General features: G+C 40.8%; 1 protein-coding gene across 9 annotated transcripts in view; it reads left to right on the forward strand.

Annotated features, from left to right (window-relative positions):
- Pfkfb1 (6-phosphofructo-2-kinase/fructose-2,6-biphosphatase 1) overlaps window positions 1-18024 on the forward strand; it is a 53654-nt gene that overhangs the window by 21065 nt on the left and 14565 nt on the right. For 6 of the 9 annotated variants that reach the window (XM_008773124.4, XM_008773123.3, NM_001271063.1 and 3 more), the window contains 7 exons: window positions 135-260; window positions 7885-7978; window positions 8938-9004; window positions 10055-10129; window positions 10547-10603; window positions 13525-13646; window positions 17284-17491. In XM_008773124.4, the coding sequence (XP_008771346.1) occupies window positions 135-260; window positions 7885-7978; window positions 8938-9004; window positions 10055-10129; window positions 10547-10603; window positions 13525-13646; window positions 17284-17491 (749 nt within the window). The other 3 variants (NM_001271064.1, XM_006256790.5, XM_039099483.2) reach the window with 2 other exon arrangements.

Below are 18024 nucleotides of genomic sequence, written 5' to 3' on the forward strand. Positions count from 1 at the left end.
CCCATTTCACAAAGCTTTGCCCTCCCACTCATAATGAGGGAAGCAATATGGTTTCCAACCCTATATCTCCAAGCTAATGGCAGAAGAGCTTCTCAGGATGGAGATAAGATTTTGAGGATCTCTTTGTCTTCCAGCCTCCATACCACAGTTCACTAATTCTCCCACGATGGTGATCATGGTGGGTTTACCAGCTCGAGGCAAGACCTACATCTCTACGAAGCTCACACGCTATCTCAACTGGATAGGAACACCAACTAAAGGTACGTCTCAGAAATCATTGCCATATGCCTCCATGACAGGCCACTAACTGAAAATTGGGAAAAGTGGAAGGCTAAAACTTTCAATCCTGAAAATGCTGTATACCCTACTTTCTAGGATTAAAACCATGTCTACAACTACGCTACAACTATCATGATGGACTTATAAATCATACATTTCATGAAAAATATTCTCCACCTAATACCAGGCTGGGTTTTAGGCATAGAAAAACTAGTAGTATTGCCTTTTGGTCTCCATCTGCGCCCTAGAGTTAACACTGGCACAGCTGGTCTCCCAGGAGTGCTGAAACACATAAGAGCACAGGCTCACAGGAGGGGCAGGCTCCAGTCAGAGAAAGTAAGACCAGATAACACCAGAGATAACCAGATGGCAAGAGGTAAGAGCAAGAACCTAAAGCAACAGTAACCAAGGATACTTGGCATCATCTGAACCCAGTTTTCACACTACAGCAAGTGCTAGATAGCTCAACATACTGAAAAAGCAAGATTTGGATTTAAAATCACATCTCCTGAAGATGATAGAGGACTTTAAGAAGGACGTAAATAATTCACTTAAAAAAATACAGGACAACACATAAACAGGTAGAAGCTTTTAAAGAGGAAACACAAAAATCCCTTAAAGAATTATAGGAAAACACAACCAAACAGGTGAAGGAACTGAAAAAAACCACCCAGGATCTAAAAATGAAAATAGAAACAATAAAGAGTCACAAAGGGAGACAACCCTAGAGATAGAAAACATAGGAAAGAGATCAGGAGTAATAGATGCAAGCATCACTAACAGAACACAAGACATAGAAGAGAGAATCTCAGGGGCAGAGGATACCATAGGAATACACCTTCTTCTCAGCACCTCATGGTACCTTCTCAAAAACTGACCATATAATCAGTCACAAAACAGGCTTCAACAGATACAGGAAGATCGAAATAATCTCATGCATCCTATCAGATCACCACAGACAAATGCTGGTTTTCAGTAACAACAAAAACAACAGAAAGCCCACATATACAAGGAAGCTGAGCAATGCTCTACTTAATGATAACTTGATCAAGGAAGAAATAAAGAAATTAAAGACTTTATAGAATTTAATGAAAATGAAGGCACAACATACACAAACTTATGGGACACAATGAAAGCAGTGCTAAGAGGAAAACTCACAGCTGTGAGTGCCTCCAAAAGGAAACTGGAGAGAGCATACACTAGCAGCTTGACTGCACACCTAAAAGCTGTAGAACAAAAAAGAAGCAAATACACCCAAGAGGAGTAGAAGGCAGGAAATAATCAAACTCAGGACTGAAATCATCCAAGTAGAAACAAATAGAACTATACAAAGCAAACCAGGAGCTGGTTCTTTGAGAAAATGAACAAGACAAATAAACCCCTAGCCAGACTAACAAGAGGGCACAGAGACAGTATCCACATTAACAAAATGAGAAGTGAAAATGGAGATAAAACAGAAACTGAAGAAATTAAAAAAAACTCATCAGATCCTACTACAAAAGCCTACATTCAACAAAACTAGAAAATCTGTATGAAATGGACAATTTTCTACACAGATACCAGGTTTCAAAGTTAAATCAAGATCAGATAAACCATCTAAACAGTTCCATAACTCCCAAAGAAATAGAAGCAGTTATTAAAAGTCTTCCAACCAAAAAATGCCCAGGGCCAGATGGGTTTAGTACAGAATGCTATTAGACCTTCAAAGAAGACCTCATACCAGTACTATCAAAACTATTCCACAGAAGGAGCAGTACCCAATCCCTTCTATGAAACCACAATTATGCTTACAACTAAACTACACAAAGACCCTACAAAGAAAGAGAACTTCAGACCAATTTCCCTTATGAAAATTGACGGCAAAATACTCTAAAAAATTCTCACAAACTGAATTGAGGAACACATCAAAATGATCATCCATTGTAGATCGCTCCTGAGAGACACAGCCAGAATACAGCAAATACAGAGGCGAATGCCAGCAGCAAACCACTGAACTGAGAATAGGACCCCCGTTGAAGGAATCAGAGAAAGAACTGGAAGAGCTTGAAGGGGCTCGAGACCCCATATGTACAACAATACCAAGCAACCAGAGCTTCCAGGGACTAAGCCACTACCTAAAGACTATACATGGACTGACCTTGGACTCTAACCTCATAGGTAGCAATGAATATCCTAGTAAGAGCACCAGTGGAAGGGGAAGCCCTGGGTCCTGCTAAGACTGAACCCCCAGTAAACTAGACTGTTGGGGGGAGGGCGGCAATGGGGGGAGGGGAGGGAGGGGAATACCCGTAAGGAAGGGGAGGGGGGAGGGGGATGTTTGCCCGGAAACCGGGAAAGGGAATAACACTGGAAATGTATATAAGAAATACTCAAGTTAATTAAAAAAAAAGTAAAAAAAAAATCAGTTGGCCAAATTAAAAAAAAAAATGATCATCCATGATGATCAAGTAGGCTTCATCCTAGGGATGCAGGGATGGTTCAATATATGGAAATCCATCAACATAATCCACTATATAAAGAAACTGAAAGAAAAAAACCCACATGATCATTTCATTAGATGCTGAGAAAGCGTTTGACAAAATTCATCACCTCTTCATGATAAAAGTCTTGAAAAGATCAGGAATTCAAGGCCCATATCTAAACATAGTAAAAGCAATATACAGCAAACCAGTAGCTAACATCAAACTAAATGGAGAGAAACTTGAAGCAATCCCACTAAAATCAGGGACTAGACAAGGCTGCCCACTCTCTCCCTACTTATTCAATATAGTTCTTGAAGTTCTAGCCAGAGCAATCAGACAAGGAAAGGAGGTCAAAGGGATACAAATTGGAAGGGAAGAAGTCAAAATATCACTATTTGCAGATGATATGATGGTGTACTTAAGTGACACCAAAAATTCCACCAGAGAACTACTTAACCTGATAAACAACTTCAGCAAAGTGTCAGGGTATAAAATTAACTCAAACAAATCAGTAACCTTCCTCTACTCAGAGGATAAACAGGCAAAGAAATTAGGGAAATGACATCCTTCACAATAGTCACAAATAATAAAACATACCTTTGTGTGACTCTAACCAAGCAAGTGAAAGATCTGTATGACAAGAACTTCAAGTCCCTGAAGAAAAAAAAAATCAAAGAAAATCTCAGAAGATGGAAAGATCTCCCACGCTCATGGATTGGAGGATTAATATAATCAAAATGCCCATGTTGTCAAAAGCAATCTACAGATTCAGTGCAATTCCCATCAAAATTCCAACAAAATTCTTCATAGAGTTAGAAAGAGCAATTTGTAAATTCATTTGGAATAACAAAAAACCCAGGATAGCAAATCTATTCTCAACAATAAAAGAACTTCTGGGGAAATCACTATCCCTGACCTCAAGCAGTATTACAGAGCAATAGTGATAAAAACCGTATGGTATTGGTACAGAGATAGGTAGGTAGATCAATGGAATTGAATTGAAGACCCAGAAATGAACCCACACACCTATGGTCACTATCTTTGACAAAGGAGCTAAATGGTGCTGGTTCAACTGGTGATCAGTATGTAGAAGAATGCAAATTGATCCATTCTTATCTCCTTTTTAAAACCTCAAGTCCAAGTTGATGAAGGACTGCCTCATAAAACCAGATACACTCAAATTTATACAAGAGAAAATGGACAGAGCCTTTAACACATGGGCACTCGGGAAAATTTCCTGAACAGAACACAAATGGTTTATGCTCTAAGATCAACAATCGACAAATAGGACTTGATAAAATTGCAAAGCTTTTGTAAGGCAAAGGACACTGTCAATAGGACAAAACGGCAACCAACAGATTGGGAAAAGATCTTTACCATTCCTACAACTGATAGAGGGCTAATATCCAATATATACAAAGAACTCAAGAAGTTAGACTCCAGAGAGCCAAATAACCCTTTTAAAAATGGGGTACATAGCTAAACAAAGAATTCTCAACTCAAGAATACTGAATGGCTGAGAAGCACTTAAAGAAATGATCAAAATCCTTAGTCATCAAGGAAATGCAAATGAAAAAAACCCTGAGATTCCACCTCACACCAGTGAGAATGGCTAAGATCTAAAACTCAGGTGATAACCAGATGCTGGCAAGGATGTGGAGAAAGAGGAACACTGCTCCATTGTTGGTAGGATTGCAAGCTGGTACAACCACCCTGGCAATCAGCTATTCCTCAGAAAACTAGACCTAGTATTACCTGAGGACCCAGCTATACCACTCCTGGGCATGTACTCAAAAGATGCTCCAACATGTAAGAAGGACACATGCTCCACTAGGTTCATAGCAGCCTTATTTATAACAGCCAGAAGCTGAAAAAAACCCAGATGTCCTTCAAAAGAGAAATGAATACAGAAAATGTGGTACATCTACACAATGGAGTACTACTCAGCTATCAAAATTAATGACTTCATGAAATTCATAGGCAAATGGATGGAACCGGAAAATATCCTGAGTGAGGTAACCCAGTCACAAAAGAAGTCACATGTTATGCACTCACCAGTAAGTGGATATTAGCCCAAATGCTCCGAATACCCAAGATACAATTCACAGACCACATGAAGCTCACAAAGAAGGAAGACCAAAGTGTGGATATTTCAGTCTCTCTTAGAAGGGGAAACAAAATATTCAAGGGAAGAAATAAGGAGTTAAAGATTGGAGCAGACACTGAAGGAAAAGCCGTCCAAAGACTGCTCCACCTGGTGATCCTTCCCATATACAGTCACCAAACCCAGACACTATTGAGGATGCCAAGATGTACATGCTGACAGGAGCCTGATACAGCTATCTCCAGAGAGGCTCTGTCAGAGTCTGACAAATACAGAAGTGGATGCTTGCAGCCAACCACTAGACTAAGCACAGGTTCCCCAGTTGAGCAGTTAGAGAAAGGACTGATAGTTTTGAAGAGGTTTGCAACCCATAGGAAGAGCAACAATATCAATCAACTGGTCCTCCCAGAGCTCCCAGGAACTAATCCACCAAGCCCATAGAAGGCCCATGGTTCCAGCCATATATGTAGCTGAGGATGGCCTTTCAGGCATCAATGGGAGGAAAGGCCCTTAGCCCTTTGAAGGCTCAATGCCCCAGTGTAGGAAAATCCCAAGGCAGTGAGGTAGGAGTGGGGGGAGCACTCTCATAGAAGCAGGTGGGGGTAAGATGTGGTAGGGGATTTCCAGAGGGGAAATCAGGAAAGGAGATAACATTTGAAATGTAAATAAATAAAATATGCAAAAATAATTACTAGTGTTAAGACCAAATCTTCCCTTTAGAAGGCTCTCCAATGCAAAGCAACCCTCTGGGTACTACATGTACTCTCTTCTATCTAGTAACCCCTCCCTCATTTCCATCAAGCCTTCTGTTTCACTTTCTTTTCGTGTGCTAGGATTTAAACATGCACTCTACTGTGGATTTCCACTGGGCATCAAATATCCCCTCCCCCAGTGTATCCTTCCTTGTCCCTCTTTCACTTTGTCTAATTAATCTGTGTGCCAAAACCCATGCCAAGCATTAGGGAAGAAATAAAAAATGGGCAAGACTCATGTCCTGTCGTTGAAGGGTTCTAACTCTGAATGGTATATATACATAACAAGTCCCAGGCCAGACTAGAAATTCTCAGACAGGGTGCTGATGGTGCTCACAGAGGGAATTGCTGACTGACAGGCACCCAAAGCTTCATGGATAAGAATATGTCTGAGGTGGATCCTGTGGGAAGAAGGGAACATTTGACAAAGCAAAGACAGGAATGAGTCACTCTAATACAGAATGACAAGCCTAGGGAGCTTCTACTGAATGAAGAAGTATAAGGCATAATAGCTGATGGGTCTCTGTCCTGATTCCCCCTTTTATTCTGTCTATTCAAGTTTAGTACTCACATAGGCCTTCAGTATGAACTTCAAACTACAAGACTGGTAATACCTGTAGTCTCCAATGGGCTGCAGATTTGAGCCCAGGCCCCTTTACTTCTGTTCAAGACTATCCACAGTTGACCTATTCTAGCTTTTTAGGCCCGAGCCTGGTTAACCCCTTCTCTCAAAACATGTTTTCCCTTCTACAGATGTTATACCTATGCTTAAGTAGTGTCGGTAGATGACCTACTTGTCATCTACCTATACTGTCCTTGCTCCCACCCTCACCCTCATACCCTCCAGTAAGAGACACCTGCCTTAAAAGGCCTTGTTCAAATACTGCTTTCTTTAAGATATTCTAAGTTAACCCCAAAGGAATCCTCCTTTTCCTTCCCCTTCACTCTCCAACATAGTTGGATATTGTCTCTGATGGAGCACTTAAAGGACTCTCCAGGAGCTCTCCTTTTCCCTGAGGTGGTTGTTGTCTGACTTTGTACTTATGAGTTGCTTGAGGGCCCCTCACAAAAATCTGGTTCCTCTTTGTGTGACCTAGAAGTTCTATCTCACTTTACAGAGTGAGCATTTGTTTTAGTTAGTGTTCTAGTGCTGTGAAGAGACACCAAGACCAAGGCAACTCTTATAAAGGATGGCATTTCATTACATCTAGTTTATAGTTTCAAAGTTCTATTTCATTATCATCATGGTGGGAAGCATGGCGGCATGTGGGTAGACATGGTACTAGAGAATAATCTGTGTGTTCTACATATTGATCCACAGGAAAAGATAAAGACACCGGGTCTGGCTTGTGTTTTGAAACCTCAAAACCAGTCCCCAGTGAACCAGTCCCCAGTGAGAGACTTCCTACAACAAAGCTACCTCCCCTAATCCTTCTCAAGTAGTGCCCAGTGCTATACCCTGATGACTAAGCTTTCAAATAAATGAGCCCATGGGAGCCATTCTTATTCAAACCCCTACACTATCCTAAAATTATTTGTTGGACAAATGGATTTATGAAGCATGGTTTCTTTGGCTGAGTATCCTCTTTGTCCATTCCTTCTCTGTTCTCCCCCCATTACAAACAGGCAAGTGCTGTTTAGAAATTTGCATTTAGGTTTTTCCTTATGATATTAAATGGTAAAATAATATTGGGAGCCAGGAGTCAGGAGACCCAGTCTGTATACATTATTAATTCACTCTGGATTTGACTTTGGGTAACTTGTTTTATTCTCTGCATCTCATTTCTTTATCTTCCCAATTGAATAGGAGATTTAAAGGGTTGGAATTTATAATAAAGTAAAATGGCTTGGAATCAAGCAGGCCTGGGTTTGAATTTTGATTGCCAGTTATTAACTGTGAAAGCTATTTTACACCTCTGAGCTTTACTTTGCTCATTGGTAAAGGTGAAATGGTTAACCCCTACTTTGCAGGACTGATATGAGGGAGGAAATTAGCTGGTACCCATAATGTGAAATCTATTTTTTTTCCACGTGGAGAGGTTTAATGAGAGAAAAGGGGAAAGGTGGCCAGTGATGGGCACATTGAGCTGGGAGATGGGGAAGGTGGTAAGAGCAGCGAAGAACAAAGAGTAAGAGAGAAGTAAGAGGGGAATAAGAGCGAGAAATCTTATATATACATTTTCCAGCTATAAATTATACCTTCTACCTCTGAGATTCCTTCCAGCAGAAACATGTTTTTGGCCACTGCAACCTTCCCAACATTTTCACTAGCGTTTTCTGTTTTCAGTGTTTAATTTAGGTCAGTATCGACGAGAGGCAGTGAGTTACAGGAACTATGAATTCTTTCGCCCAGACAACACAGAGGCCCAGCTTATCAGGAAGTAAGTAACAGTATTTAAGACTCTGTACTGCCCCTTGGCTGAGTGGGGCCTGTCTTTATATCATAAGAGAGTGGTATAGAGAAACCCACTTTTCCAGGGTGTCCATACTTTTGACATTACAACCCAGCATAGCCATCTACAGTATTGGTTCTTGAGAATTCCTCAGTCAAGTTATGAATAGGGAAAAATGCAGAAATTCTCAAAAATTTTAAAGGAAGTTTACAGTCTGTGTTGGGTCACATTTCATAGTTAGCCTAGGCCATGAGTTGAACGCCTTTGTGCCCAGTCTTTCTGTCAGCCTACTCAACATCTGCTCTAGTCATAGCCATTTTCTCTCAAGAAGGTTTTCCAGGCCTGTATTTCTGGTAAGCAAGCATAGGAATATCTTCTCCTCGCACTTGAGATGAGTGTTTCCCAAGCTTCAGTCTCTGTCTCATCACTTCAGCTTTAAAGTCTCTTTTACCTATGTGTTTGGAAGTACTTGTAGATGCAACCTGGCTCTGAACCTCTTATCTGGGTCTTCACTACAGAACCCAATAACCAATAAGAAATATTTTGCTGAAACCTAAGTACATTATCACTGTTATACCTGTGCTTAAAATATTGCCTATGCCAAGAATTCGTTTTAACTCAAAGAGCACATCCATCCCTATGCCTTACCCATGTACATTAACCAATTCAGCTTTAGCTCCAGTAGCACACAGTTAGATCCCTAAAACTATGGTGATTTCATTGTTCAGTTTTTCTTGGGCATGTCTCCTCATGTTCAGCTTCTAAGCATACACACAGAGCCAGTTTCAACTCTGACCCCTTTATTAGAACAGAGGGCACCGTTCTAGATGTTCGATGGATAGGTGAACTATGTAGATGTTCAACAGAGAGATGCTTTGTAAGAGAACTGCAGTGAGAGGAACTGATCCTGAGGATAGGGATTCTCTGCTTCTTTCTCTGTTTTTCAGGCAGTGTGCTCTAGCAGCCCTAAAGGATGTCCATAAGTATCTCAGCCGCGAGGAAGGTCATGTTGCGGTAAATAATCTTCCATTTTCCCCCTCAGGCTATCTGTTTGTATGGAAAGTAGATAATATGTGCTAAGTACTTAGTTATGGTATATATTATTCTAAGTACTTTGTTTATATTAATAATTTAATTCAAACTACCCCATGAAATGTGACATTATTATCCTCTATTTTAGATACCAAAAGAACTACCATGAAAAAATTATTTCCCAGGGTGGTATAATATGTATGTGGCAAGAGGTTGGGGATTTAGCTCAGTGGTAGAGCACTTGCCTAGCAAGTGCAAGGCCCTGGGTTCAGTCCCCAGCTCCGGGAAAAAAATATGTTTGTGGCAGGGCCAGATTATATAATTATAGAATCCATACCCTTTAGTCCTGTGTTTCATTGACTTGCCATCAAGATTCAGTGGTACAAAAATTTAAGACTATGGTACAAATATTGCTTTCGTTCCTTTTTTCAAAATGTTATAAACTTTTTTATTAAAAATCATTGCAAACAAATACAAATACTATACCAAGATAACAAGACCCAAAGTCTATGTAACTCCATGAGCTTCTATACAGTGCAGAACAGAAGCTGTGAAATACATTTCTTTCTAAATTGAAATTTGCTTATATATCTCAGCAATGTAATATCTTAAACCCTCAGGTTAGAGATCACCAAATACGCAATAGCCTCTTCTCAGGTGCTAAGGATAGGGAATTTTCCCTATTCCTGGGAGTTTCTAAGGGTTTAGGAAGGAAAGGACTCAATCTGGAAAGCAAGCTGTACTATTGCTCTAACAGCAAGCATGGTTGTTGTCAGAGCAAGTTGTCTTTCGAGGCCTCTTACTTGACCTAGAAAATGATTTTAATAAAACCCCACATTCATAGAGTGTATTACTAAGCAGATAGTATGGTCTCAATGAGTGCTTTTGAAAGTGACAAAATCAAATTCCAAGCCCTTCTTTTTCTTTAAGACTCTGAAGTTCTGCCCCCTCCACTTAGAAAAAGAGTGAACAAAGAATGTGATTGTATCAACGCTACACTGAGAGTAAGCCTCTCTTATTATATGTCTCCAGGTTTTTGATGCCACCAACACTACCAGAGAACGACGATCGTTGATTCTACAGTTTGCTAAGGAACATGGTTATAAGGTAGAGTGACACAGTCATGCTTATCTAAGACAAAATTCAAAGCAGTCCAAAGCAGGGCATTTAGAACAGCCAATTTGGACACCGTGTCAGTTAGCTTTCAGATTTAGATTCAGCAGAACAGAACAGGGGAGGTGCCACATTAGATATCGGAAGATGATTACCGACAGACTGACACTGAGGTGGCAAGGATGGAGTCAGGAGAAACATATGTTAGAACCAAAAGTCAGCAGAAGTCTGGGGCAATCCAATTAGAGCTAGGCTGCTGCATAGGAGTCCGAATTCTGAAAGAACCATTATGTGAAAGCATTGCTTTTACTAATGTCCCTAGGGATGATTCAGGCTATCAAGAATGGGTAATCCTGTTTAGCTCCCAGGAAACATAATGCCCTGATGGAAGGTTCTCTTTTTCTCTTATAGGTCTTCTTTATTGAGTCTATTTGTAATGACCCCGAAATCATTGCAGAAAACATCAAGGTAAGGAACACCAATTATCTTTCTTCCTTATTCTTTGCAAAATAAGCATTGATATATGTGTATATATATATATATATATGTACACATATATTATGCATATATGTTCTTAACATGAATGTGGAATGCACATGACATTGTATATATGTGGAAGTCAGAGATAACTTCAGGTGTCAGTCCTCACCTTCTACCTTGTTTAAAGTAGGGTCTCTTGTTCTCTGTTGTATGTTCTAAGCTAGCTGGCCCTCAAGCTTCTAAGGTATTCTACCTGTCATTTTACAGTAGAAGCACTGGGGTTACAGATGCATATCACTACGTTCAGCTCTATGTGCATTTAAGGAATCTGAACTTAGATCCTCATACTTGTGTGGCAAGCTCTTTACCCACTAAGTCATCTCCCAGCCTTTAATCCTCTGTATTTTGTCCTAGGCCTGGGTCATACCTAAAAGACTACTAAACTTAAAGAAAGCATTTTCCCTGAGATGCACCCACTTTGTATAAGAAGAACATTCATGCCCACAATGTTCCTATAAAGTTACACGAAGCCAGCATATATAGAGCCCTTATGTTCCTTTAAAGTTACATGAAACCAACGTATATAAAGCCCTTAGAATGCATCAACCATTAGGCTCGACTCTAATTTTTTTCACAGAACCTTCATGTTAGAGATTCTTTCCCTGTTATAGAGGGGAAACTGAGGAACAAAGAGTAGTTGGCAAAGGGTGGTTCAGCTCAGAAAAAAAAATGGAAGTAGGTAGGAGTGTACCCCAGGCTTGTCTGTCTTTCACAAAAGCCCATGTTCTGCATTATACCCAAGATCTTGCACCAGAATCATTGCTACTTTAAGACTTCGAGCTGGAGAGATGGCTCGGTGGTTAAGGGCACTGACCACTCTTCCAGAGGTTCTGAGTTCAAATCCCAGCAACCACATGGTGGTTCACAGCCATCTGTAATGGGATCTGATGCCCTCTTCTGGTATGTGTTAAGAGAGCAACAGTGTACTCATATACATAAAGTAAATAAAAAAAGTGGGGGTTCGGGATTTAGCTCAGTGGTAGAGCGCTTGCCTAGGAAGCACAAGGCCCTGGGTTCGGTCCCCAGCTCTGAAAAAAAAGAACCAAAAAAAAAAAAAAAGAAAGAAAGAAAAAGAAAAAGAAGATGCACAGAGGAATCAGCAATATTTTGGGTTGGGGATTTAGCTCAGTGGTAGAGCGCTTGCCTAGCAACTGCAAGGCCCTGGGTTCGGTCCCCAGCTCCGGAAAAAAAAAAAAAAAGAAAAAAAGAAAAAAAAAGACTTCGAACTGCATGGTCCAGAATTAGATCACTTGCAAACTTTGGTTGTTCCCTGCCCCTTCAAATTAGTAGAGTTAAAGGGCATAAGAGACCTTAAAGGCCATCTCTTTCAACCTTTCATCAAGTACTTAAAATATCATCCAAGTATTTGTCTAATAGCGAATTAAAAATTTCAAAAGTGAAGTTTTGAAATTTCAAAGTGAAATTTCACTAATCAAAGTGAAATTTTTCTCCCTGTAACTTCTACCCCTCATTCCTATTTCTATCTCTTGGGATATCTAGCATCTTCAGATCTTTTGTCTCTTTATCCACTCAATTATCCATCCATTTATTGATTCAGGTATACAGGTGATACTGTATACCTCGATAGCCATTATGAGCTTTAAGGATCTAACAACTGAAATCCCTTCTGTTGAACTCACAGTCTAATTACTGACACTGGCAAATATATAGACAGAACTTTAGATTAGAACTGCGGTAAGGGGGAAAGGAAGGTTGTAGGAACATGGCGGTGAGGGCCCACCTTACATGTGGTGGTATGCCTTCAAGGGCCTCCTAGAGGTAGCAGCCACATCCTGATAGATGCATAGGAGTTTTTACATGTAAAGAATTGAAATGGGGAATAGCATACACTAGATATGGTCTCTCCAGGGAACCATAAATAGTTTAGACCTGATAAGGCAAGAATGTCTGTCCAGATAGGAGAGCAGTAAGAGGTGGTAGTAAAAGGCAGTCGAGATGTCATGATCTATTTGCTGAAATAGTTCATACTTAGTCTTAAAAGCCACATGGAAATAGTGAAAGAATTCAGATATGAAACACCTGTTGTCAAATATGCATTTTATAAATATCCTTCTGGGCCGGGGAGATGGTTCAGTGGGTAAAGCTGCTTGGCACACAAGCTTAATAGCCTGAGTTCTATCCCCAGAACTTATAGTTAGGTAGACGGAGAGAACCAACTTCACAACGTTGTCCTCTGTTTTCCATACATGCACCATGACATGCATATGTACCCCAATACTACATCATACACATGTAAATGCAAATAATAATAATATAATGAATTAAACATTTTAAAGGAATTCCTTTAAAAGAATACCAGCAATCAGTCACAAAGTTGTAGTGAGCATAGGAAAAAATGGCTATTTAGAAGGAGGTTAGAGAGGCTTAGTTCCTGCTAGCAAGTGAGATTCCTTGTAGGCTCAAGTGATTGAGTGGAGCACTGTGAAATATAGGAGGAGAAGGTCAATACTGGGGATTAGGAGATGCCAGCCTTTGAGAAATCCAACAACAGCATGCCTGTTTTCTCAGCAATGACTAATTACACAAGAGCCTTTATGATATCAAGTCACAACATCTGATACTTCTATATCACACCTTCCTGTCTTCTTATAAATGTTTTTAAGCAATGTGTTCCTGGAGTAAATAGATTGTAACATACAGCCCAACTTAAGCAAAACCCTTTGTCAAACTACATTTCCTTGCCTTTGCAATGGGATGTGTGATAGTTGTCTATGAAGGTCATTCGCAAGTATAATATCAGTCTCTCAGTCTCTCTCTCTCTCTCTCTCTCTCTCTCTCTCTCTCTCTCTCTCTCTCTCTCTCTCTCTTTCCTTCCCACCTTCTCACAGCAAGTGAAACTTGGTAGTCCTGATTACATAGACTGTGACCAAGAAAAGGTTTTGGAAGACTTTCTAAAGAGAATAGAGTGCTATGAGATCAACTACCAACCTTTGGATGAGGAATTGGACAGGTAAGAGCCCAACACCTCCTGGAGCCTTAGTCCAGTTTTCATATCTTATGGGACCTAAGGAAATGTCCTCTTAAGGGCCCTACCTTTTCTATCTATAATATCAGAAGTGGGACTTTATGTCTTTATGACTCCCTTCAGTCCAACTTTCCATGAGGCAGTGTTACCTTGATGTGGGCAGCATTCATCCACTTCATATACTTTTCAAATTGCCTCTTACTGCTATCTCTTACCACTTGCCTATTTGGATACACATTTTGCCATTTCAGATCTAAATTACATATACTTCCCTGGAGATAGCTTATTTCGTGTATGTTTTTCCCCATATGAGTAGAGTTGTGCCTTCTTGTGCTATACGTGCAGATTAGGACTTTGCCCTCTAAGAACAAATGCCTCTATTCTGTGGGTATTACTGTTGTTATTGCAAAAAGTACTCTTTTCACGTGGACGGTACCTCAGCACCCAAACAGATTCCGTTCTTTCTTTAATCACATTTCCACAGTATCTCCATAAAAGTAGCTGCAGTAGACCTGATTTTCATAAATTTCCAAAAGGAGGAAGGTGAATCTTAGGAAGCTAAAACTACTTCTAGCCTTCCACCACAAGCCAGAGGTGCATCAGAAGTCTAACCATATATTCTGCCTCCTTTCATTTCTCTTCTCGTTACCCTCATATATCTCTTCAATCTGCAAGTCTTTGGAAGCTTTGCTTTGCATGCAGAAGGCGGAAATAGGGACAAGTAGGATGGGTTCTGTCCTTGGGTAGCTTCTATAGAGTCTTGCATATAGAGAGATATAAGCAATAAGCAATGCCATGTATAAGCAGTAAAATAAAAAATTTTCTTTCATAATACTAGCTACAGATAGGGAAGTACTGGCTGGCAGTTTAAGGCAGATGTGACTTTAGATGTAAAATGTTCAAAGAAACTCACAATCTTCAAAATGGGTTCCAATGAAAACAGAATCTGGATACCAATATTCTTTAAAAGCTCGAAGTATAAAAAGGGATGCAAGTGGTCATCAATACCCTAAGAAGTCTAAAAGCATCGTCTCAGTCTTACCCAATGGCCATGTAAGGTGATGAGTATGCCAGTTCATAGTTTTGAAAACTGACAACCAGGATTCAGTTCAAAGGCTTGCCTGCGGACACACAGCGAATCATCAACACGTTCTACACTAAACAATGCCTGCATTTTCCATATTTTAGCCTGGTTTTACCTCTTGACATCCTTTTATCATAAGAAATATCAAACGGGACTTGCATATTCAGCACAAGGGCCATGTCCTTCATGTTTAATTTCACAGATTACTCACTTTACATGCTCCCTGATCAAAGATACACCTTTTTCTCTCAGGAAGGCATGTGATGGAATGGGGTTCTTTATGCTTTGAGAAAAGTGTGGACTTTTCAAATTCTACAAATGTACTATGTGGGCTAACAGCATACAATGAAGAGATCTTGAAAGAAGGGGGCTGAAGAGAAAGAATGACATTAAGAAAGCCTCCAGACTTGGATGGAGGCTTCCCCAGCGGAAGCCTCTGAACACCTAGAGGAGCACTGTTGGGTTTTGTTTCTTTCTGTTACTCTTTAATGAGTCCATTGGGACTAAAGAAGATGTATAGAGAAAGCCAACTTTATTTGTTTCTCCATTAATAGACATTTATGCTATTTATGCATGATGGCAAGTTTTTGCAGTGTCTAAGGAAGCCAAAGAGGCAAAGCTGTCCCTGTTTTGCTACAATGCCCAGTTATTTGGAGACGGTGGACATAGTTGGCACCAGTTGTGGGAGCAGTAAACCAGATGATTGGAGGAACTCACAGCAGGGGACTTGGCACACGTTGGAGAGAGAATGTCTGGAAGAGCTAGGTAATTCAGTAGGCAAGCAAAACATCAGCAAATCTGGATCTTCCAAAATAAGAAGAAAAGTGTCCTACAGCTATTTAACAATTAGTATATAAAAGTAGCAACAAGAAAAAGGTAGAAAAATAAAACTAGAACTTTATAGGGCCTCATTAGTACAGTTTATATATTTTATTTTAAATTGCACTGGTTGGGAGATGAACATGAACTTTTATAATAATTTGGTATTATGCAACTGTAAATGACTTTATATAGCTCTATACTCTAAGATTTCTTAGAGAAGATAGTAAATGCCCTACCTTCTATGGGTATTATATTTCAATGGCTTTTAAAAGATGTATACATAGGAACTCAACTTTGGGAACCAGCAAGCAACATCCTTTCAAGCAAAATGAAAGTACTTTGTGACAGCCTGCCTAATTAACTCAAGAATACAAAAAAAGATGTACAGAGAATATTCCAAGTACAACAGCAGTACAAGAATTAAAAAGTCATGGGTAAAGTGTCGTGCTGTGAGGTGAGGCTATCACGGAGGGTCTAGTATTAGGAACAGGCAATAGCCAGGCAACAAGATTGCATCAGAGACATTCTGCTCTAAGGCTCTGGGGTTCTGAGACAGACCTCTGGAGTGGGACACAATCTATGGCAAATTGCTTTTCTGTGTGCTTCAGACATTTTACATGATGATCTCTTCTCCGAATGATGGCTATGAGGATTCATGCATCTTAAAGTCCCCCAGTCTCTGCAAGATACACAAAAAATATTCAGCAGATGCAAGTGTTCTGTGGGAGCCACTGCACATGGATCCCAGAGCTGCAAAGGGTGAGGCCGTAGATGTAAAGCACTTCCCTCTAGGAAGATCAAGGAAACAACTCTTGGAAACCAAAACTATCAGCAGCCTCATTGACCCTGAGCCACTCATGTCACCCTTGATTCTGGCTCCCACGCCCCTTCCCATGGAGCTCTCTCAGATTCTTAAATAACTAGAGGATTTACAGCTGTTACAGAAGATAGATAAGTCTTAGTTCATGCTCTAAGTCTTCTGATCCACTGGTTTCCTCACTCCTGCCTCCCTGCTCCTCATCCCTGTCTCTCTCCTCCTCCCTCCTCCCCCCTGCTCCTCATCCCTGCCTCCCTGCTCCTCCCTCCTCCCTGCTACTCATCCCTGCCTCCCTGCTCATCCTTGCTCCTCCCTCCCCCCTCCCTGCTCCTCCAGAGACAGACTGTTGTATTTGATTATTACTCAGTGTATAGTTACTACAGCTGTGCACCTAAGAAAGGGACCACTAGGAACTTGGTGCCAGGACCACAAGTTTGCCAGTGATGTTTTGGACTATTTCTATATCCCTTCATACCAATACTTGGCATACTATATGGTTTGTGACAAGAATATTGACTTATTATCCACGTGTTTCCAAGTGTTTGATTCTAACTGTTGTAAGAGTTCTCAAAGGGCAGATAAGCTCTACCTAAATAAAGCACAGTGCATTATTCAGATAAAAGAACTTGGGAATTGCATTGTGATTAAGAAAGGTCAAATGACAGGTTGACTCAAGCTGAAGAAAGGAGATGGTAGCCGGTGAAGAGCTCCTTGGAGTTGTCAGGAACAGAATCTCTAGATCATATACCCAGAACAAGACTCAGTATAACACCTTGTTAGATAGGAGCTGAAATACAGAGGCTTGGAAACAGAGCATGTGGTTGGGACTTTTTCTTGGGATCAACCTTTCCTACTATCAGCACCTAAGCTATGCTTGCTCCTGCTTGGGTCTGGCCCAGCCACCTGTCCTACATCAAGATCTTCGACGTGGGCACACGCTACATGGTAAATCGAGTGCAGGACCACGTTCAGAGCCGTACAGCCTACTACCTCATGAACATCCATGTCACACCTCGATCTATCTACCTATGCCGCCATGGTGAGAGTGAACTCAACCTTAGAGGCCGCATTGGAGGTGACTCTGGCCTCTCAGCTCGGGGCAAGCAGGTAAGGAGGGCTTCAGAGACTCGTGTGTAGATTAGGCTAGGCTAGATGGCCAATGGCTGGGTTTTGAGAGGAAGTATCCCTTGATGAGAAAGAAGTAAATTATGATCAATCCTCCTCTTCCACCATCAGTCATGAGTCCTGTCACAGACATTGAATGGCTCCCACAGACCTACTGCTTCTGCAAGACCAGTTACATAACCCTCCACAGCTGCTCAACTCTGGCTGCTTCTTGAGCTCCATCATAGTGTCCTTCCCCTATCTGATGTCTCCCCATCATTCTCATAGCCCTGTCCTTTGCTGGTGCTCACCTTGCTGTCCTCTTTGGTCCTTCTGCCAGCTGGTAACCCTCAAGTACAGTTGACAGAGGGCCTTAACCTGAATTTCTCTTCTCTGTGACGGTATAGATGTCCCCTACCCCGTTTGAGGAATCATACTGTCCCCACCGTACTATCTCTTCTTGCTCTTCCATTCCCTTTCAAGACCCAACTCTTGCTCCAAGATCTAGTCCCCTATTAAGGCCTCCCTGTTCAGTC

The sequence above is a fragment of the Rattus norvegicus genome, chromosome X, assembly GCF_036323735.1.
Source record: "Rattus norvegicus strain BN/NHsdMcwi chromosome X, GRCr8, whole genome shotgun sequence".
NCBI lineage: Eukaryota > Metazoa > Chordata > Mammalia > Rodentia > Muridae > Rattus > Rattus norvegicus.